The 23,328-nt window shown below is 46.6% G+C and overlaps 1 protein-coding gene across 1 annotated transcript in view; it reads right to left on the bottom strand.

Annotated features, from left to right (window-relative positions):
• NDUFA4L2 (NDUFA4 mitochondrial complex associated like 2) overlaps positions 1 to 19,505 on the bottom strand; it is a 29,116-nt gene extending 9,611 nt beyond the window's left edge. Inside the window, exons 1-2 of the mRNA XM_083599850.1 lie at positions 19,285 to 19,505; positions 6,823 to 6,911 (exon numbers count right to left, since the gene is read on the bottom strand). Coding sequence (XP_083455976.1) covers positions 6,823 to 6,911; positions 19,285 to 19,386 — 191 coding nt within the window. The 5' untranslated portion in view covers positions 19,387 to 19,505. The remainder of the gene's footprint in view (positions 1 to 6,822; positions 6,912 to 19,284) is intronic.
• Between the last annotated feature and the right edge of the window lie 3,823 nt (positions 19,506 to 23,328).

The raw sequence follows: 23,328 nt of genomic DNA, 5'->3' as shown, positions 1-23,328 counted from the left end.
GCACACGCGTGCCTCTCTCCAGGATATTCGGTAATCTATACGGCTGGTCTCACATGTATAGATATTTAGGTATTTGCCTGTCAGTGAGCAACAAACGAATATCCTGCCATCCCATCTCAGTCTTTCTCTTTCATTCTGTGCACCCAAACACAAATCCTTTTATGCTAGGGATTCCCAGCCTTTAAAAATAACAAAGCCACCCCATCCTAAAGTTGCACCTTGTACTCTGAGCTGCGGATAAATGAATCTGTCAATTTAGGTTTCTCTCCATTTCCCATTTTTTCCAAGCTTCAATTCAGTCTGCCTGTTTCCACAGCAGATTTTTTCTCTTTAAGCCCCACAAAAATTAAGCTTTTTTGTACAACTTTCTCCTAATATGCACATTTTTAATGAAATTTTGCCCAATACATACATTTTCCTAAACATTGCTTCATAATTGCTGTATAGTATACTTACGGCATTTTTACACTTGCCCCTGATGCACAAATATTTGTATGCTTTTTTGGCATTAAAGATCCCAAATTTTGTAGAAGCACAAAGAAGAATTGTGCTTCAGTTCACATATTGGTTCAGGAAGTATGAATTAGGCAGGTGCAAACTGAAATGTGAATCAAATGAATTTCTCCACATACCCCCCACTGTCCCACCTCTGAGCTCCTCTGTGGAGTCTCCTCAGTTATTAATGGTATGAGTTCACAGGCACCTTAGGTCATTCTTTGCCTCTGGTTTGCTTTGTCCATCTAGCTAAGATCCATGTGTGCCTCCTTCTTGCTATTTCTTCCATTGCTGGTTGTCTTATCCATGTATTTTCAAATTAAGTTATGCTGTTGTGCTTCAGAAGAGGCAGGCAATTAGAATTTCATCACTAGAGTGACCTGATGCCAAGCAGAGCAGGGCTCTCTCTTGTATTCCTAATAGATATACAGCAAAGGAAATTTCAACAGGTCCAGCTTGGCTCACCTGTGCAGCGTTGGGAGATGAAAAGCTGACCCCTACCAAATCCCATCTTCTAAACAACTATTAAAAGTATAAGTAGGAGCTCTGTTCTCTTTTGCATCTGGCTACCCTAAATTTCACTAAACCTGACCACAGAATTTACATCCCCCCAGCTCTCCTGTTCATTCCATTGGGATGGGAGAGAAATTCTATTCAGTTTGCATCTAAAAGTGAACTTTCTGAAACAATATGCAGACCAAAACACAGCCATCTTTTGAAATTCACACTGTTCCATAGTCTGCTGTGTGGTTCTCTAACCAAGTAATGTGCACAAAAATGCATATATTCATGAAAATAACATAGAAAAATGCATTATATTATGGGAAATTGGTTTGCAAAAATGTGTATATTAGGCAAGACTGCGTACAAAAATGAATATTTTAAGAGACGTTCACACTAAAATGCTGATGAATTTTCATGATGAGGTTTTAAAAAAAACAAAAGTTGATGTGGAAAATTTGAGATCTGAATGTAAGGTTGGAAAAACCTTTTCATAAACCGGGCTGAGGTTTCATTACAATCAAACAGTATATAAACATTGTGAAATAAATAATATAATATAATAAATAAAAATGAGACACTGAGAGAAACTGAAATAGACAGATTCAGCCACCCCTTCATTCCAGTCTGGCAGTATAGGCTGGTCCATTAAGGAAAATGGGACCTGGACCACCAACCTTAGCCTGCCCCCATTTGCCTGCCTCCTTGCTTATATCCACTCCAGCGGGTGGCACTGCCTGTCAGCCTGCCCCCTTCTTGGTCTCTGTCCTTGTAAAACTCAGCAGGGATGAGGACATTGGTTCTGTCATTAGTTCTGCCTCCACCTTCTGTTGACCTCTCTACCTTCCACCCTACCAGACCCAATGGGCACCAGGCACCAGTGGGCCATGTTTTTCTGATTAGTTGTGTATATATCTTAATCCCTATGGTCATTGCTTTGTTTATCCACACATTCCCTCTGGACTGCATTAATCCAGCTCTGCTTGCTCAGTGACCATGAGGAAAAGGATCCCCAGAAACGGGGAGAGTTGCTGATTGGATCTCTGTGGCTGTTTGTGTTGATATTGGAAATGATTACTGATAAAACTCTTGCAAGGTGCAGAAGTGTTTACCACCTTTAGTGAATCTGTGAGTTGTCATTATTAGTCCCTACAAAAGGGAGACGGGGGCTGAGAAACAGCAACTTGCCAAAGGCTAACCTTGCAATGTAATGACAGAGCTGGGGAGTATACCCGTGGTTCCAGGACCAGCCGCAGATGTGTTCTGCTGGGGCATGTGTGAGCAGGTACACTGGAGAATAAAACCTGTAAAGAGGAGCAGCCCCATGTGCTGCTGCGCCTATTTTGCCACAGAGGCTGAAGGTGACTGTACTGATGCCCCAGGTATGATTTGCCCCTCACACCTCATTACGGAATGAGTGTATGGTCCCTGCCACTTGCTTGTTCATCCACCATGCCTGTGGACCTGGCAAGAAGACACTATGTCAGACCCTGTGGTGAGAGCATCAGCAGCTTGGGTTGCCCCCAGGTTCTGCAGCCTCCTGCTTTCCCACAAAGGTGAGATTCCGTTTCTTCCTTCTGGGCAAGGTCATGGGAACTAGGTCAGAGGCTAGATAACCATGGATTTACAGGGATATTCAATCTTTCTCAATTATGTGTGTACCAATGACAAGACCTATGCAGGTCTTAGTCACAGATCTCCCTCTGTCTCTTTCAAATCTATAACCATTAGGCAGAATAGGACAAGTGCAACAGGTGGCTGTTCCTCCCAAGGCTCACAGCCATTCTCGTTTGTTGCCACCTAGTCTGTCCTGGGTCTCCTAATGTGGCTCTCTATCACAGATGTGGTGCAGAATGCCAGTGCTGAAGTAAGAGTCAACTGCCAACTCAGTCAATGTAGAGGGCACCATTTTGTTTTTTGCCTCAGGCAGCAGCCCTGAATCCATCTCTCCCCTCCCATATTTCTTCCATTGTGTCCTTCCTCAGCCCTGTCCCAGAAAACACTGCTGTCAATATACAATAATAAGAGCAGCCTACCACCACAGACAAACAAACCAACATCCTTCTCCAGAATGGCCTGGTGCCTTTGGCAGCAATGCAGCTTGATCTGCAGCATATGAAACGCTCCATGGCAAGGAGCTAAAGATGGTCACCTACTAATGTCTGTGGTGAGGTGTATTTAACACTCTGTCCTCCTACCAGTCCCTACCTTGGGATGCGGGTGGCACTGGGCCTCTTGGGCTTGCCAATCAGAAGGTCAGTGGTTTGAATCCTTCCGATCGAATACATAGCAGAAGGTTATATCGAGCAAGTGTCAGTCGATTTGGGAGAGGAACATCCTTAGCTAGTTTGCTCTCTTCTGGTACTTTTAAGGATTTAATATGGGAAAGTATGGTATTGGCTCTAATTCCAGAGTGCCCAACTCTCCTAGCAAGAGGAATACATGCTGGTCATTTCTGCACTACAGACTCCAATCATCATGGAAGTCCTGGAGGTAGAGGTAGAGGTAGGGCCAGGGCTAGGCCTTAGATCCAGGGCCAGGGCCAGGACCCGGGCTAGGGTTAGGGCTTAGAACCAGGGCTAGGGCTAGAGCCAGGTTTAGGATCAAGGGTTAGAACCAGGGCTAGGGCCAGGACTTAGAGCCAGAGGAATATTTAGCATCTTCCTGAATGACAATCTCCAGGATTCTTTGCAGGAAGTCATTTCTTTAAGAAGGCATCAAACTGCCATAACAATATTTGTTGATTCTGCTGCAACTGACAAACACAGATATCCCTCTGGTATAAAACTGATGCAATTTTGTAGTTTAGACATGCCTATGAGCTGCTGAAGACACACTGTGGTTCAAAAGAAAAAAAAGATAACAGATGATGGTTTGACTGTAAGGAGAAAGAGATTGGTGGACCAGTGCTTGAGATCTTTCAAATCTTGGAGATAGGACTGTGAGATTTCAAGAGACACCAGCTAAGCTGGTGGGGTGGGGCGAATCTGTCCTTGTCTTTTCATCTCCTAAGGGTGATTGTTGTTGAAACATTAAGTATCTCAGAGCTGTTTTTCATTTTAGCTTTGGGGTATTTGTGAACAAGCAGCTCAGGATGTGGGTTGGGAAGGGGAGAGGTTAAGCCCAAAAAACAGTCCTGGAGATCAAGGCCAGGAAAGTTCCCACGAGAAACTCTTTCCCACACACACATGAACTCCTTCCTGCTCCTTTCACACTTTGGCCCTGGACAGGAAGCAGGAGACCAAACTTTCCATGTGGGAATCAGGCACTGATGATAAAAGAAGGCGCTTGCATTGACAGTGGCAGAGAAACCAAATCTGGATGCTTTTACCTCATCCCACATCTGTGCTTGGGGTTGTTTCCAATGCTAGTCCTACTCAGATTAGATCCATTTAAATTAATGGACATAAGACATTTATGCTTCATTAATTTCAATGGTAGCAACCCTTGGGTTTTATTTTTTCCTTCATTGCTTTGGCCAGAACCAGCAGTTAGTAGTGACAGACCTTTGCTGGGAGGACTCTGTTAAGGGGATTAGCCTCAGTTTCCACTACACAGAGAGGACAGGGGGCATGAGAAAGAGAAAGAGAACGAGAACGAGAGAGAGAGAGAGAGAGAGAGAGAGAGGTGTGCTACAATTCCCTGACCACCCTAGCACAGGGGATTTGGGTTCAGATCTACACAGATAATAAATAGAAATTGATGACATGAGTGGTGGAAATAACCAGCTTTGCCTTGGAAGTCCCTCCCCCTATTCCCTGGCTTTTGAAGCTGACTGTGGTTACACAGTGGAAAGGGAAAGCACACTGTACATTCTCTAGGACATGGTCTTCTCTTGTCTAGGGGCGCAATGGGACTAGGAGGGCCCATGGAGGGCCCTACAAAAATCCAGAGCTGGCTTTGCCAATGCCTGTTAAGAGGCTGGTGAACATCCCCGGACGTCTGTTCAAGTGTTGTGTGCACAGCTCAATCCCAGGCACAGGGGCTCTAGAGCTGATAATTGCTTTGCTAAGTGCCCTGGGCAGATGGTGTCAAATTGAATCAATGATAGTTTTAGCGGAAGCAAACAGATATTATAAAAGCATTAGGCATCTTCAAAGGGTGACTCACGGTGCACTTGCCAGAGGCGCAGCGGCCTGGTGTTTGGCAGGCAGGCATAGGCAACTGAGAGAGAGGGATGAATAGCCATTTGCCCCTTTGCTGTTCCTTCCTCCATTTTTTTCCAGGGCAGTTTTGCACAGGTGCAAACTGCAAATCCACCCATTAGTTCCACCTTGGCTATTTGCCAGTATGCTATTGGGGAACTACAGGGTCTCAATAGCAGAATGGAACAACCAGTTATTGGGACTGCGCAAGGGCTTGCAGTGGTGTCAGGGCAGGTCAGTCACACCCACTGTATAGACTCTGCCCCGCTGCAATGTGGAAAGCAGTGCTGGAATGATGGGGTTGGGAGATGTAGGTCTATAGTTCACACATGTACGTTGCTTGATTACTATAGACCTGTTTGCTGTACACTTGATGGCTGCTTCATCTGTGGCAAGATAGTTTCCTTAAAGATGCAGATGTGCAAAAATAAATAAGAAAAGTACTCTGGACATGTACAAAGCCTCTTTCACTTACCGCTGAGCAGCTGAGCAGGGCTTCCTTCCCAAGGCAGACAGTACATCTAGCATACCTGAAGGAGCGCCTCCACCCCCATCACTCAGCCCGGACACTGACGTCCAGCGCCGAGGGCCTTCTGACCGTTCCCTCACTGCAAGAAGTAAGGTTACAGGGAACCAGGCAGAGGGCCTTTTCGGTAGTGGCGCCCACCCTGTGGAACGCCCTCCCATCAGATGTCAAGGAAAGAAACAACTACCCGACTTTTAGAAGACATCTGAAGGCAGCCTGTTTAGGGAAGTTTTTAATGTTTGAAGTTTTATTCTGTTTTTAATGTTCTGTTGAAAGCCTGTTGAAAGTGGATGGGGAAACCCAGCCAGATGGGTGGAGTAGAAATAAATTATTATTATTATTATTATTATTATTATTATTATTATTATTCAGAGGCACCTTTTGCTTTCAGAATTAAGCACTGGCTAGACCTTCTTGACATAGTTTTGAGAACATGGATCTATTTCTTTAAAAACTATTGAAACATATGGTGATACCCTCAGCTAAACATTATGCTAGATTTACTTGGTCACTTCCATCTATGTCTACTGACATCACCGTTTTACGATTGCCAATGAGTCTTCCAGGTGATCGTAAGAGGTGCTTTGGCGATAGTTAAAAGCTGGTGGCAAAGCACCTCTGGGAGCCTGTGCCTGCAGCCACAGGAAGTGTGAAGCGGTGAAGGAGAGAGGGGGTGGGTGGGCAGGCAAGTGGTGGCAGGGGCATGGATGTGTAGCAGCACCTATTTTTCTTGGGGGGGAAACTACTGGCTGCACCTGTAGAGAGTGCACTACCCTTCCATTTCTTCTGAAAAATAAGTCTCCCTGGTCTGGAAAAAAAAAGTGGGAAGAAGCACAGGGAGAATTCAGGATGACTATGATTGAATAATGGTATTGTGTGGATGCCCTACCAGAAATGAGTGAACAAAGCATTACAAATCCACACAGGTCTATTAATAGCATCAGGCCTATTACTATCTGTATTTTATTTATGTTTTGCAACTATCAGTGAATGATCTGGAAATGTTATTATATTTTATTCTGTAAACTTTGCGAATGTGAGTCGTTTAGAGCATGGTTTAGCACAGGAGAGTGGCATACGAATAAACTGATGATGATGCCTGCGACTATACTGCAACTAACTCATTCTCATAGTGATCTCCCTCCAGAAACGTACCTCACGTCGGGGCTGTAGATGGCCAGCCTCAAAAGGTAGAGGGCAGCGCTACCCAGTCCGAGTCCAATGAAGCCAATGAGGGGGATGAGCTGGAGAGAGAGAGATGAAAAATACGCAAATAAAATGAATATTTATCAGGGGGACTGGGGAGTTAAAGGGAGCCCTGACACATCAGGAGATTTACAGGGAAAATATGGCACAGCAATCGTATAGCCAAGCTCTAGTACACAGTGTAGCTGTCAGTTTGAGTGACTGAATTAAAAGGGGGAGAAAAATAGACATATCTAGGGGAGGAATTGGATCTGGGGATGAGAAATTGCCTGCCACTCCCCATACCTCCCGGGATGGGGGAGAGCAAGGCCTCTTAACACTGGATATTGGAGCATATTGGTGGGTGAGTGGGAAAGTCTAGGGGCAGTAGAAGGAAGCATGCATTTTCTCCCTCTGCCTGCTGAGCCCTTAGGGAGATGGTTATGAGGGGCGTTTTGTCAACAGCGATGTAACTGATGGAGCTGTGGTTGCTATTTGTGGGAGATGAGAAGATGAGCACCTTTGTCTGGTAAATGAAAGCCATTATTTATTGTGATACACTTAGTATCTTCACTTTTGCACTTCTCCATCCAACTCAGATTGATTTTTATCAACCCACTTACCCATTCTTGACCTCTTTTGTTCACACTGAGTTTTCTTCCTCACACCCCAATCCAATCTTCCTTCCTTCCTTCCTTCCTTCCTTCCTTCCTTCCTTCCTTCCTTCCTTCCTTCTTTCCTCAATGTCATTGAGGAATGCTTAATGGATTAATGCTTATTTCTGGTACAGGCATTCCTACAGGAATGTCTCCTTCCACACAGTCCTGCCATCCATTGAGGACAAGGAAGTGGGCAGCCCTTTAGCATATCCTCCCACTGTCTTAAGTGTCACTGTTGTGAAAGTGTGGTGAAGGGCCTTGCCCACTGTGGCACCCAAGACATGGAGCCTGCTGTCTGGTGAGATCCAACTGGTTTCCTCTTTACAGGAACCAGATTGTGGAATGAGGTTTAATTAACACAGAATATAGGGATACAGCCTTCTGGAGAGGAATAATCATTCTAACAATTTAATAATAATAATAATAATAATAATAATAATAATAATAATAATAATTTTTATTTATACCTCGCTCTCCCCGGCCAGAGCTGGGCTCAGGGCGGCTAATACCAGTAAAATTACAATAAAAACCTAATTGGGGGGGGCAATTTTAAATACAGGTTAAAATGCAATTTAAAATTTCAGCTTTCTTTCAACTTTTTTAATATATAAAAAGTTCCTGGTCCATATGGTTACAACAGTCTGAAAGTACATGGGCAATGCATGATTAAATCTTAAATGCTGATATAGAGGACATGGTAGAGAAAGTTTTCTGCTGGTCAGGAGGCATAGCTGCATCCTTGCTTTCCCCCATGTACAGTGGTGCCTTGGGTTAAGAACTTACAGTGGTACCTCGGGTTAAGTACTTAATTCGTTCCGGAGGTTCGTTCTTAACCTGAAACTGTTCTTAACCTGAAGCACCACTTTAGCTAATGGAGCCTCCCGCTGCTGCCGTGCTGCTGGAGCATGATTTCTGTTCTCATCCTGAAGCAAAGTACTTAACCTGAGGTAATATTTCTGGGTTAGCGGAGTCTGTAACCTGAAACGTATGTAACCTGAAGCGTATGTAACCCGAGGTACCACTGTATTTTGTAAAGAAATATTTTCTCTTTGCTTGCCTTGAATATCTAGTCAGGGTCACAGCTGGACCGCCAACTGAAGCTGATGGAAAGCACTTCATGACACCAGAGCTACTCGTGCCTTGAGTGACCAGAGTGGATCCAGAAGAACCCCCAAACTGAGCACTAGCCCCTTTAGAGGGAATGCAACCCTACCTAAAACAGGTTGACCCCACCAGTACAGTCAAAAGAACCAGATGGAGCTTCAGTTTAACCAGCATTTATCCAGTCCATCACTGAGTCTAGACCGTCCACTGCCACAACTGCAGATGCAAAGGATAAATAGAGAGGTGTTTCATCTGCATATTGATGACAATGCCGTTCAAATTCCCGGATGATCCTCCTCAGTGGTTTCATGTAGATGTTAAACAGCATGAGGTATAAGGCTGACCTTTGCGACACCCCATATTGGAGGGTCCATAGGGTGGAGCATCACCCTATGTCCATCCCAAATACTCCGAGCTAAAGTATTCTCAACTAATCAAGCTGGGCATTATTGGTTGCTGGTGGTGGTTTGGAATGGGGCATAAGACTCGACACAGATGACTGCTGCTTTTCAGAGTGTTGAAAGTGATATGATAGAGTATGGCTGCTGTTCATGTTGTGTACCCCATCCCAACTTTTGCCTCTGGTAAACAGGTTTTGCAGATTTGGGTAGTGTCACAAAAGCCTGCAAAACTGGTTTGATCAGAGTCTACTGTGGAACATACAGCAAGGGAAACAATCCTATTTCCACTATCTGGTGCACTATTGCTTGCTTTCCAGCCAAACTTGATGTCCAGTGCCAAATACTCTTCCTGCCAATAGTTTTATTTTGAGGCTGTTTTCTACAGCAACACTTCTCTCCAAATCCCTGCAACACACGTGCACACCCACATACACAAAATGTTTACGTTTGCTTGCCTCTTGGGCTCCAGCTACCATCCCTATTTAACGAAGCTGCCCTGAACGCCAACAGCTTTTGTATCCAATTCCAAGGTAATTTCCTTCCTAGCCTGCTATATGAATCCCCAGGAGGCTGAAGGTGCAAAGCCTCAATCCAAACAGATACAGCAGCCGCTTGACCTTTCCCAAATTGCACTGGCCCCTCATGCCCAGCTAGATGTTTAGAGCATAATGAACCTCTGTGTCTCCCCCCCTGCCCTCTAGGAAACAAATAGCCAGGAGTTTATAATCCTAACTATTGCCATAGAAGCAAATCAAAACATTGCCTACCCCAGAACACAGAGTGGAATCTGGGAAGTAGAGGGGCAAGGCATTCACATAAATATGACTTTTCTGATTGATTACGGGCTGTGATCTTTGACAGGGCTAGGAATCCAGGTACTGAAAACTCTATCTGTTGGGGTATATATCCCAAAGATATTTTGTTCTAAGATCCCCCCCAAAAATGTCACTTCACATAATTTTCTCTGAGGGTTGATGTAACACAAGGGGAAAGAAAGGGTTGGGAATAAGGATTCATAGGTTTTATTCCCATCATGGAATATTTTATTCCGGTCCAGAAAGGGCCGTGGCTCAGTAGTAGAGTACCTGCTTTGCATGCAGAAGGTCCCAGGTTCAATCCCCAGCACCTCCAGGTAGGACTTGGAAAGATCCATTCCTGAGGGAGCATTCCTGAGCAGCCACTGCCATGAGCTTGATGGACCAATGGTCTGACTTGGTATAAGGCAGGGCAGCTTCCTGGGTTCCTATCCATTCTTAATCTCCCATTGGGAGACTTGTTGACATCCTTCTGGAATCTAGAATAATTTGGCCACCATGAACCCCACAACTTTCCTTGTGACCAGGCAGCGCCCCATTCATTCCCCCATTTTCTTTTAACATCTCAGCATGCTCAGTCTGAGCCACGGCTACCCTCCCCACCTCACACCCTTTGGCGCATCCAACTTTCAGCAGACGCCAGGTGCGATTCAGGAGGTTAGAGTTGTCGAGAAATAATGATTTTCCTTTTTTCACATTGTGTGCCGGCCCCATGCCAAGTGGACCTGGCAGTGGCTTCTAGCTGAAACACACCGGATAATAAAGAATGACGCCACAGTCCCAGGGACTTCTGGCACCTCTGCAGAGAGTCAGGGATTACAGAAGTATTTCACCATCTGCTGCTGGCATCTTCTGGGTTATTAATTCTGGGGGAACATCTGAGGATGGGCAACTCACTGGGGATAAACGTATAAATTTGGCTGCCACTGGGAAGAAAGCTGCTGTGGCACTATGGCAGTAGGCGTGTGATCCATGCAGAGGATAGAAGAACGTTGCACTGCTGATAGGTTTTCCAAATGGCTTTCCTGTTCTCCAGGATTTCAGAGGATGCAAGTTGTTCCACCTCAACCCACCCCATTCAAAAGCCTTTTGAAGTGTGAGTTCCAGAAAGTATCTCAGAAAATGTTGTGTAAACAAAGCATGAGGGCCGCTTAATATTTAAATTTAGCCATGAAGGCTCTCAGATTGTCCTCTTCTGTGTTTTCTAAAGGCTTAGCAAGGGGTGCTAGTTTTCAAGGAATCTAACAAGATAGGAAGCTGGTGGTAGTAGCAGCCGCAGTGAGACTGCTCTCTATATTAGTTCAGAGAAAAGGTGAGGAATAGGCTTGTATAACATTATGCATGCCATGGAGAAAGAGGACAGGGAAAGGTTTTTCTGCCTTTCTCAGGACATCAGAACTCGGGGGCATCTAGTGAAGTGGAATGTTGGGATATTCAGGGCAGGCAAAATGAAAGGAAGTCCTTCCCACAATCACATAGTTAATCGAGTGAATTTGCTCACACATGAGGTGGTGGGGGGCACCAACTTAGATGCCTTAAAAATAGGATTAAACAAACTCATGGAGGAGAAGGCTACCCATGGCTACTAGCCAGTCAGAGGCAGCATACGTCTCCATCCCAGAGGGGAGAGGACTGTTGCATTCAGGTCCTGCTTGCAGGCTTCCCATGGGAATCTGGTTGTCCACTGTGAAAACAGGATGCTGGGCTAGATGGGCAACTGGCCGGATCCAGCAACAATCTACAAATGTTATTATGTGATGCACTAGTCAAATTTTAAAAATAAACTTAAATATATAGATTGATAGATGATAGATAGATGATAGATAGACAGATGATAGATAGATAGATAGATAGATAGATGATAGATAGATAGATAGATATAGATAGATAGATAGATGATAGAGATATATAGATGATAGATAGATAGATAGATAGATAGATAGATAGATAGATAGATAGATGATAGATAGATAGATAGATAGATAGATAGATAGATAGATAGATAGATGTCCTGGCTGGCTGGTGAGAGGCACATCCCAGCGGAGGTGGCCTGGAGTGAAATCCTCCTGTGGACAGGCTGGGGTAGGCTGCCCAATGGACAGAACCTTGCTCTATGCTGCACTGAACCAGTGGAGTGCTGTCATCAGTAAAATTGTGGCCGCGCTTAGCCCACTCTCCTTTCTCTGGCTCGTCATTGCTCCCAGACTCCTGCATTTTTGTGAGGATGTGACTGGAGTACTTGTGCAGGTTTCTTCCTGACTCCTCTTTTTGCATGTTTTCAGATGTGTGTATGTGTCCCCCCCCCCCCGCTAACTTGATGGAATTACCTATTGCAAGTTATGAAAAAGAAAATGAAAGGGAATGAAGAAAGGAAAGGTAGAGAGGTGGGTGGGAAGAGCAAGTACAATTTACTACGGCACTAAGACTTGTGTTTTAGTGACAGAACATCTGCTGTGCGTGCAAGAGGCCTCAGGTTCCATCCCTGGGATCTCCAGTTAGGGCTGGAAAAGACTCCTTCTCTGAAGCCCTGGAGAGCTATTGCCAGGCATTGCATACCTGCCAAGTGTCCCATTTTTACACATGAGATCATGGTGGCCATTTTGGGTGCTGTAATCTTGCTTGCTCTCATGCTGTGCTCTTGCCCCCTCTCCCAAGCATTGGGGAGAACTGTGACCTTGTGCAGTGCTCAAAAATGTGTGTTTTGGGGCACCACACGAGATCACGCCCCCCAAAGTGCTTTGAAGGGGCAAGAACACCGCATGCTACTCACCTGGGAGTGTGTCCTGGGACTCGACTATACAGCTGCAAATAAAACGTTTTAAGTGTGTTGTAAAGTGCAATATATGACACTAGATGGCGACAATGAGCTATGGCAAATTCAATATATTTTTCAAAACGTTTTTTGAAAAAGCATTTTCACAGCATTATTTATATGCGTGTAGATTCCACCCTGGTATCAGTCAGAAAAAGTTGGGTGGTATGTCATTGCAGACAGTGCTGAGGGTGGTGGATTTATGGTTTGTCTTGTCATAAGGCAACTTCCTGTGTTCTTATTTTGCTGAGAACTCTAGTCTAGAGACATGGTGGTGCCTCCATTTATTACTGGACTTCAACTCCCAACAGCCCCCACATTGTCTGGCCTTGTTCTCTTCCCTTGCCCTAGGAGTAGGGCAGAAGAGCAAAGGATGCCAGTTGTGGAAAGAAAGTGCAGGTGTGTGGCTGCCATCTAGGAATTACTGGATTTGGGAGTTTTCTCCTGGCTTTGGGCGTACCGGGGGGGGGGGGCACCTGGCCCCACAGATCAAGCACAGTGGTACCTCGGGTTAATTCCTTAATTCATTCCAGAGGTCTGTTCTTAACCTGAAACTGTTCTTAACCTGAAGCACCACTTTAGCCAATGGGGCCTCTCGCTGCTGCCACCGCGCTGCCACTGTGCAATTTCTGTTCTCATCCTGAAGCAAAGTTCTTAACCCGAGGTACTATTTCTGGGTTAGCGGAGTCTGTAATCTGAAGCGTATGTAGCCCGAGGTACCACTGTAAATCAGTGAAAATAACTGAGGTTCTTCCCCCTAACATTAAGCCTGCCCCCTATCATCAATCCTGGCTATGCCCATGCTCCTGGTCCAGATTTTTCTTCTTCTACATGCGCAAGACAACTATAGGGCTAAGTCTCTGCTACTCTGAGAGAGAGAACTTCACAAAATCCCATCACCACCAGGCAACACAGCTTCTGCTTCTCATCAGCCTTGCTTTGTGACAACGGCATGTTTCTGCTCTGTTTCTGTACCACCAGCAGAGTTCTGGGGTTGCAAGCCTTTTCCTTCCTTCCTTCCTTCCTTCCTTCCTTCCTTCCTTCCTTCCTTCCTTTCTGCTCAGTTGGCGGTAGATGTGGAGTTGGCATTAATCATAGGCTGAGGCAGTTGGGCTCCCTGGGAAGTGCAGCCACACAGCAGCAGGAGAAGCTGTTGCAAGGTGAAAATGCTGATCCACATGGATGGTGCAAAGAACAGCTGATGGTGGATAATGGATGGTGTGTCAGGGCTGCACCAATCCCCCTACTTCTTTCAACCTATCACAGGCAGGCAGAGCTTGGCGCTCACAGTTAACCCTTTGCACCCTCTCCAACTGCTGCTATTTCCCAGGGACCGTCCCGGTTTTCTAGCATCTGTCTCTGGTAAATCATTGTCTCCTTTTCTCTCCTTTTTGCCTCTGTGGGACGAATTTGGGAATGCCCTTTTTAAAACGTTGATAGTGTGTGCACATGTGCACTAGAGTTTGCTTGCTTCCCCACTTCCCCATAATTGCTTACCTAAACAGGAAATCCTGGTGAATACAGTGGTACCTCAGGTTACAGACGCTTCAGGTTACAAACTCCACTAACTCAGAAATAGTACTTCGGGTTAAGAACTTTGCTTCAGGATGAGAACAGAAATCACGTGGCAAGGCCCCATTAGCTAAAGTGGTACCTCAGGTTAAGAACAGTTTCAGGTTAAGAACGGACCTCCAGAACGAATTAAGTTCTTAACCCGAGGTACCACTGTATCTGAGTTGCAACAATGGTGGCTTCAGGGTGTGTGTGTGTAAAAACTGAGGGGACAATTTCAGAAGCAAAATTCTTCCAAAGGCTCCTCTGGACGACCTGTTTGTTCAGCAGCCATCCTGATTTGCTGGCACAAAGCTTTTAAAAACATACGCAGAGGTTAGACTATGCGTTAGTACCCAGTGCTTGTTCCACACAGAGCAGACCATTGAAATGAACAGATAAGATCAACTTAAGGGTTTTTTTTTTCCATTTTCAGTGGGTCTTCTCTGAGTAGGATATGACTGTATGTTCAGTCTGTATTGAGCATTTGTTCTGATTTGTTTGCAGGGAGCTTTGACGGCAACGAGCATTTGCCCTGCATTCATCCTGATTCCCTTGCAGGGTGTTCATTAGGGTTATAACCAGCAGCAGAGGGGTAGGCAGCGGGTGAATCATTTGGGGCAGTGCAGAGCCTGCGGGCGCTCAAGCCACCGCGTCACTAGGAGAGATGCTTGGCTCGGCTGCGCTACAGGCCCCGCGGTGAGTGCATTTTGTCACACCCCTCAGTGGTGACACCTGGGGCGATCCACCCCCACTGCACCCCCTTCCTCTGCCCCTGGTTATAACTTTTTGACTTAAAAAATAATAATTCCTATATCATAAAGGAATGATCTTTCGCTTAAAAACACTTAAAAAAGGGACTAATTCTTCTCATTTGTGAAAAATATCACCCTGAAATGAAAAGTTGGAATCACCATATATCTAATGTTACTACTCAATGAAAATGAGTTCAAGAACCTGTCAAAAATATTGAAACCTTACAAAAAAAGCATTATGGGTATGGAGAATCACTGGAAGCCGGAGCCATCTATACTCCAGATACCAAGAAGTAATCAGTGCGCAGAACACACAATCAAAGTGATATGGAAACTTTATGGTGCTTGCAGCAGAAACAGAGACAAACTGCAACCTCGACTTATTCTAAGCAATAAGAAGTGATGTACAATGTACAAAACATTGTACAAGTATCAGAAAAATTGCAAGCTCTGTTTTTCCTGTATTTTAAAACATAATTATCATTATGATGTATAATTACATAATACATTATACGGTCATATATACAAAAATCAATTTATTGATTTTGGGGTGACCTTTTTTTCAAAAGATTTGGAAATTACAGTTCATTCCTTTGTTTTTAGGCAAAAATTCATCTAACTAAGCTACAGGAACATGAGGTTGTAAAAAAAGTTATAACCCTAGTGTTCATACACATCTTCCTATTAATCATTCATTCATCTCACACTTTTCAATGCATTTTGTTGCCATTTCCCTAACTGCAAAAAGTCTATTATTATTATTATTATTATTATTATTATTATTATTATTAGATTTGTTGCACCAGGGGGAAAGAGCCCCTTAATCTGCTTCAATTGCACAAGCCTAAATTTCCCAGTATGGACCTGAAGCTCTCCTGCAAAATAGTGACAGTTTGGAGGTACCCCAAATACTGGCGGTTTGGGTGGGTGGGTGTCATAGTGACAGCATTTCTTTTTTCTTCTATCTCCCCCATCTTTTATTTTCTTTTAGCACTTCTCAGCAGATGTTAACTGCAACCTGCTGTTAGCACTGTTTGGGACATCTATGTTGTGAGAACTGGTGGATTCTGAGAGATAAACGGACCTTCCAGGATGCTGCTTGCTGAGAGTGGCTGTGGTCTAGAGGTGTGGGGTGGGGTTGTTCCGAGAGTTAGATTGTCTCTAGGAGGTTGGTTAGATTGTCCATTTGCCAATGCTTGAATAAAATTCCTCAGATGAGACCAAGTGCAGATCTATAGCAAGCGAAAACCAGTAACCTTTAAGAGAAAATCTGGTTTTATGTGTTTATGTATCCTTCCTTGTATGGAATGGGAAAGCTGTGCTCCTTTATTCTCCCCTCCCGTGTGTGTGTGTGTGTGTGTGTGTGTGTGTGTGTGTAGCCAGCTTAGGCAAGTCCATTTCCCCCCTCCCCCATTTTTAGCCTGTGAGAGGGGAAATTGTATTTATATCAAGGCCTCATGGGCATATATAATTTATCAGGGTTTATTCATATTTGTAAACAAAATCCCTGTCATGAATTTTTGATGGAAAGCGAGACAATGGCTTTGGGAGACGGGATAAAGGGGGGGTTGGGGTGGGTTGTAGGTTTTCCATTCTGTCACTGAAATTTCTGAAGTGGGGGGAACAGTTAGATCACAACATATGAGGGGAAAGATGGGGGCGGGGAACCACCTTAAGCTGGCTTTCGATTTTGATGGGGGGGGGGCAAATTGGAACCTGCTGTGTGTTGATTTATTCTTAGAGTGTTGAAAAACCCCTTAGAGACATCCGATATAACAAGGTAAATAACAACACATCAAATCTCCCCTCTTGCCAATTGCGTGGCAGCCGTCCACGGACATCTAGGGTTAGGGAACAAACTACCAAGAATTAAATATGCATAAGCTTGCCTCTATGGACGGAGGGAGAGAAACGCTCAAAAGCCTGGGCTAGCAAGTAAATAAATAAATATTTTTGGGAGAAAGAGAGAAAGAAATATACCTTTGAATCCCATGAAACTAGCCACCTGCCCTATGCAGTCAAAGCACAACTATGTCACTTTAAACAGTCATGCCCCCACCCTCAAAAGAATCAGGGGATTGTTATATGGTGGGTAGGGCTGCCATATGTCTGGATTTACCTGGGGGGGCGCGAGATTTGTTCTGGATCTTAGGTAAGTCAATTGAAAAAATTGAGGTTTTCAAGCTCAACAACTTTTGGGGGGTCCTGGATTTTACTTTTGAAATATGGCAACCCTAATGCTGGGGGGTGGCATAAAGTCCAGAGTCTAAAATAGGGATAGGGAATCTAGGAGCCCTTCTGACAGGGCCGGCCCACCCATGAGGCAAGGTGATCCAGACGGGGCAGCAGACAGCGGCGTAGCTAGCCGCTCAGGTGCCTGGGGCAGCGCGCGTGCCCTACAGCTGGGGGCAGAATGAGCCACCCATGATGGCGGGGCAAGCTGCCCATGGGGTGGGGTGAGCCAAGGCAGGGCACGCTGTGTGGAGCCTCTCCACAGCCTCCCCCTCAATTGTAGGGCAGCTGAGGCGGTGGGCAGACGCAAGCCCTGCGCTGCTCGAAAAAGCAGCATAGAGCTTGCCGGGAGTCCACCCACCACCTCAGGAGAGACGTGTGGCTCAGGCCTGCTGTATGCCCCGCAGTGTGGTGCCCAGTGCCCCCCGCCTCACCTAGCTACGCCTCTGGATTAGGCAGATTTATGGAGGCAAGGGCTGTCGAAGGCTACTAGCCATAAAGTTGGAGGCAGCAATGCTTCTGGTTTCTGGAAATCACTCGAGGGGAGAGGGCTCCTGCAGCGGCGTAGGAAGGGACGTGCGGTGGGTGCGGGAGTTATTTATTCAAAAACACATATTTCTGCCATTTTGTCACCCCCCTCAGTGATGACACCCAAGGCAGCCTGCACCTACCACACCCTCCTTCCTACGCCACTGGCAGCAGAAACTGATGTAGATCTTCACTTCCCCCTTGTTCCTGGTGTAGATCTTCACTCAACCCTTATTCCCAGGTGGGGAGGTGGGGGTGCCATTCTGTGGTCCTCCTCAGGCGCCAAAATGTCCTCCACCAGCCCTGCCTTCAGATATTTTGAGGCTACGCTTCTCATCATCCCTGACCGCTGGCTATTCTGGCTGGGGCTGTTGGGAATTCAGCCCCACTCTGACTATATAGCAGAGGCACCAGCTTCTCAGGATGACTGAACAAAAAAAACTGAACAAAAAAAGGTCCCCTCAAAAAAACCCACCATGGTGGGTCTTCAAGTGCTTCAGCCCCTAGGAGCCAGTGCCTATGGTCTACAACTACCTAACTGCATCACTGAGGGTAGGGGCTTGATAGGAATCCGGCTAGCAGAGGAAGCAGGTATATTTTCTCCTGAGTGAGCTTAGAAGGAAGCAGTTAGGGATGAGATGCTCCTCTTGAATGCAAAGAGTTAGGGTTAGAGTCTTTATAGTGTCTTTGTAGGGTTAGAGGTTATAGGATAAGGCTCAAACGTGCCTGGGGGTAGAGGGACGGGGGAGCTGCCATCTACCAAGTCAGACCCTTGTGTCCATCCAGCACATCACTGTTAACACTGAGGGCTCATCCACAGTTACCTTTGCTTTGTGTTTCTAGTTATAGCTCAAGGCTTTCGAGGTCCAGGTCCAAGGGTTCGTTGGTTGGTTGGTTTTTGTTCTGATGCTTTCCCCATGAAAACCTGCTCTTCACCATTGCGGAAAACTCGAATTGCCTTTGGCTCTGATTCAGCGGTAAAGAGCGGGTTTTCCAGGGGAAAGCTGCGGGGCAAAAAGAAAAAGAAAAGTGCTCCGACACGGGTGGGAAAGTGCAGATCTTTGCCTAGGAAGCCCAGGGCAAAAGGCGGCAAGTGTGGAAGAGCCCTGAAGAGCAGCGATTCTGCAGGGTTTCGGGCAAGGCGTCTTCCCTGCCCTGCCTGGAGACGTTGGGGATGGAACCCGAGACCTTGCGCGCAGTCAGGGCTCTCCTGCTACGCTGCTGCCATTCCCCATAGGAAGGCAGGAGCGGGAGCCTGACAGAGAAGGGGAGCGTGGAAGAAAGAAACCTGGAACACCTCGCTCCTTGGGATAGGGGAAATGGAGGTGGCTGGTTCTCACGTTTCATTTTCATTTAAAAACAAACAAAAGCTATTAGGGGAAAGCTGCACCTGGCGAGTTTCTGCCTGCGGCGATGCTCAGCAGTACTTTCTGTGCCGGGGGCGGCGAGAGAAGGAAAGAAAGGTTTAGGGTTGTGGGTGCTGAGGGTTTGGGGCTACTGTGCAAGGGGCGGGGGAGCGGGGTTGGGGGTCACTACTCTTAGGCTAAGAGGTCAAGCGGGAAAGAGGTGACTCACTCCTGGATGTCTCTTGAGCTGCCGGGAGAATCTGCCCCTCAGAGGGGCGCCCTTCGCTCCGGGGCCGGGCTGGGCAGTTGCGCTGGCTTCCTTGCCTCCCATCTCCTCGGCTCCGGCGGCTCCACAGCAGCCCAGCGCGTCCCAGCAGCGTCTGCGCCCGCCTCCGGGACCCGCGGGGAGGGCGGCTGGGAGCGAGCGGGCGGGCGGGCGGGCGAGGGAGGCGCCGGGACCTCTGGAGGGAAGTTGGGGGACCTCAGGCAAAACAAGAGAGGAGGGGGAGAAAAGTTTCTTTGATTCAGCTGGTGGAGGTGGGGGTCTTCTTTTGAGGCCAGATTGTCTGCACGAGACCCTTAATGTCAGGTTCTGGGTTAGAGTCCCCTGTTGGGCAAAAGACTCCTGCATTGCAGGGGGTAGACAGTCCTATGATTCTTTGGGTTGATCGGTTCCCCGAAGGAGAAACTCCCGGGGCGTGGAACTTGGTGAGGGGAGGAAGTGGGGTCACCTGTTGCGTTTCTGCGGGCCAAGAAGCAGTTAAGAGGCGCAAGAGGCGCCCTTAGTGGGCGGCGCGAAAGATGCTCTTCGCGGGAGCTGGAGGCAAGTCCAGGTCCTGTGGGGCAGGTAGCTTAGAAGGTAGAACATGAGACTCTCAGTCTCAGGGTTGTGGGCCAAAAAGTCCCTCCTTGCAGGGGGTTGGACTAGATTACCCTTGTGGTGCCTTCCAATTATATGCTACTTCTAGGGAAACTTGCTTAGACTAGTGAAACCTGGGTAGACTCTTTTGTGGATGGTTTTGCAAAGAAAGAGGAGACAAAAGTTATTGCTTCTTGGTGTGAGCTGGTGGTGTTTCTCCCCTTCCCTTCACCTTTTTCTCATTCTCGTTTTTCTTTTCTTTTCTTCCCCCTCCCTTCATTAAATCAGGGTGGGGAGGGGAAGTAATGTTAGACACAACTATATGGCAAAGGGGGGGGGGTGGAGAGGCTGGGGAAAGTGTGTGCAGAGTAGGGACCCACTGTGAGAGAAGTTAAACAAAAAACCCTCACCCTTTTTTGCAATATGCTTGGGAGCCCCCAGCTTCTTTGGGCCCCTGCCAGTGTCCCACTTTGCTGGCTGTTAGCACCAAGATTGCCAAATGGCCCGAGGTTTGGGGGAGAATAGCTTGCCGTGTACCTATGTCAAGCACTCCAGGTGCTGAGAACTCCTGAGATACTGGGCCAAGCAACCTTTGGGAACCTCAAATGGCCTTCCTCTGTCAATATTCTGGTTTCAGCTCAGATCGTATAAATCTTTCACCTTTTACTAAAAATGGCCTTCCTCTGTCTCACTAGGCTCTGGGTTCTCCGAGTGCACAAGGATGCCTCCAGCTGCAAGACCAGAAAGAGGATGGAGGCTTGGAGCTCACATGAATCACCCACAAGGTTCATCCTGGGCCTAAAAGACTTAAGCCAGTGTGGTGTAGTGGTTAAGAGCGGTAGTCTCATAATCTGGGGAACCGGGTTCGCGTCTCCGCTCCACCACATGCAGCTGCTGGGTGACCTTGGGCTACTCACACTTCTTTGAAGTCTCTCAGCCCCACTCACCTCACAGAGTGTTTGTTGTGGGGGAGGAAGGGAAAGGAGAATGTTAGCCGCTTTGAGACTCCTGAAGGGGAGTGAAAGGCGGGATATCAAATCCAAACTCTTCTTCTTCTTCTTCTTCTTAACATGTGAATTGATCCTAAAGAGGCACAGAGCTGTTTCTGTGCATCTGGAAGATGCTATCACTGTGTGTGTTGGGGACCACAGCCTGTCAAAATCTATCCAAGCTGCCTACATGGTTCTCAAAATGTCATTCTCTTGAAATTAATTTCCTTGTTTGCTTCCCCCTCCTGAAGGGGAAAAAAGACACAGAAAGACAAAGCACTTTCCTGGGAGATGTGCATACATCTCTCCACCATAGAGCCGAGCTACATGTTACACTGATCACACAGCTTGCATGTAGCTTGGCTCGCTGCCTTGTCTGTGCTATGCACAGCCTTCAAGAAATGTACAATTTTTGTGACTGCGTCTTCTCCGCACCCCTTGCAGGGCTGAGCCGGGAATATTTGCCAAGGCCGACAAAATGCACGTCTCTCCACCATATGCCAGCCTGCAATCAATTTATTTTTCATACAAACAAAACGCAGGTATGTTTGCTGCTGGGTCCCTACACTTCACACCAGGCGAGGGTGACATTTATAACTGATGGGGCCATCAACCTGCATTGCTTTTACACACACACACACACACACACACACACACACACACACACACAGTGTTTCCCCTCGCTTTCCACCTGGCTTCTTGAATGGAAACAAAACTTTCCTTCATTAGCAGCAGGCTTGCTGTTGCTAGTAGAGACCGCAGAATCCAGTAGTTAGAGCAGGCAGGGGGCAACTAGGGCAGTTTGCATTCCAACCTTTGGCAAGGGATGGGATGTGAGCTATAAAATGTAATGAGATGGGATGGGAAAGCAGGATCCTCGGCCTTATTTCCTGCTCTTGTAAAAACTAGTGCAGCCTTCTTCCAGCTGGTGCCCTTGAGATGATGTTGGACTCCCAACACCCATCAGCTCTAGCCAGCAAGTCCAATGGTCAGGGATGATGGGCATTGCAGTCAAAAACATATTGCTAGAGTGACAGTGTGTTTGATGTTGGGATTTAGGGGGAGCAAAGAAACGGACAATGTGATACGTGGTAATTTCTCCCTAGTTGGCTCAGTCAGAGTGGAAATCTGATTGTTAGAACATAGAGATCCATGTTTTCTGCTCCCAGATCTGGATACGTAATGAAATATTTTGGCCAGAGTAAGGTGAGGCAGATTGAGTCAGCGCCAGGTTTGAGGGCCCCTGGGCAAAGTGTCAGTGGGGCCCAGTATCAGTGGGCCCTGGTGGACATAGCAGGCTGTGGTGGCACTACTCCCAAGCGGTGCTGGACAACTGGGTCTAGCCACCCTTTAAATTTCCCACAATGCCCCGGAGTGATGCCAAGACAGGAGCATTGTGGGAAATTAAAAGGGTGGCTTGTAGGGCTGGGCCTGATGCTAGTCTTGGGGCAGGATCATGATTTGCTAGCTTCTGCTTCAAGCTGTCAGAAAACATGGTGAGCAACAACTCCTAGGGGCTGGCTTTGACTTTAGGCAGAGTGAGGTGACCCACCTCAGGAAGAAGATTTTGGGGCATCCAATTGTCAGTTCTTCTGTTTATTTTTATGACCACATGGAACACTGTTTAGATAGGCAGCCCCCAAAATATCACGGGCCACCTCTGAATTCCTGGATTCTGTTGTTAGCTCTAGGATGGGAGCAAAGGACAAAGTCAGAAATGATCACAGCTAGACGGGTGAAGTGGCCAGACTGTTCAATTTAGACATGAAAGATGCCTCACATCACATCCCCTTTTCATTCACAAAGCGCACCAGATGTCCTTGAGCAACACATTGCCACTCAGCCTAACTTAGCTTGTGGATGTGTTGGAAAGCTAAATCATGAAGCACTTTCTAATGTGTAGTGAAAGTGCCATGATCTTTCTATATTGTATTGAGCTTGTGGTGGTGAAGCCTCTGACACTGATTGACTGAGCTAGTGTGATGGCACAGGATGTTCAGGGAATAGCTTGCAATTCAGCTTCTGTGAGGAAAGGAAAAGCTGTCAGTTTGGCTGAGTTGCTGTTGTTGTTTTAAATTACACAAGGGATAACAGGACAGGAAAGAAATCTAGGATATAGCAGAATAAAGGGGTATGGAGCTTAGAGTCAGGGAAGCTGAAGGAAGGCTACGGAACAAGCAATGGACAGAAAAGTGGAACCTATAGAATGAGCAGAGAGAATGAGGCTTGAGGAGAAGGGCAGAGGACACACGGAAGTGAGGGCAAGATAGAGATGGGAGGGTTGTTGTTTAGTCATTTAGTCGTGTCTGACTCTTCGTGACCCCATGGACCAGAGTACGCCAGGCACTATATGCCTGTTGTCTTTGTCCATGGAGTTTTCTTGGCAGGGATACTGGAGTGGCTTGCCGGTTCCTACTCCAGGTGG

This window comes from Podarcis filfolensis (assembly GCF_964270895.1).
Source record: "Podarcis filfolensis genome assembly, chromosome: 2".
Classification (NCBI taxonomy): Eukaryota; Metazoa; Chordata; class Lepidosauria; order Squamata; family Lacertidae; genus Podarcis; species Podarcis filfolensis.
Note: the sequence above shows the minus strand (reverse complement) of the source record. Positions and strands in the feature narration are given on the sequence as shown.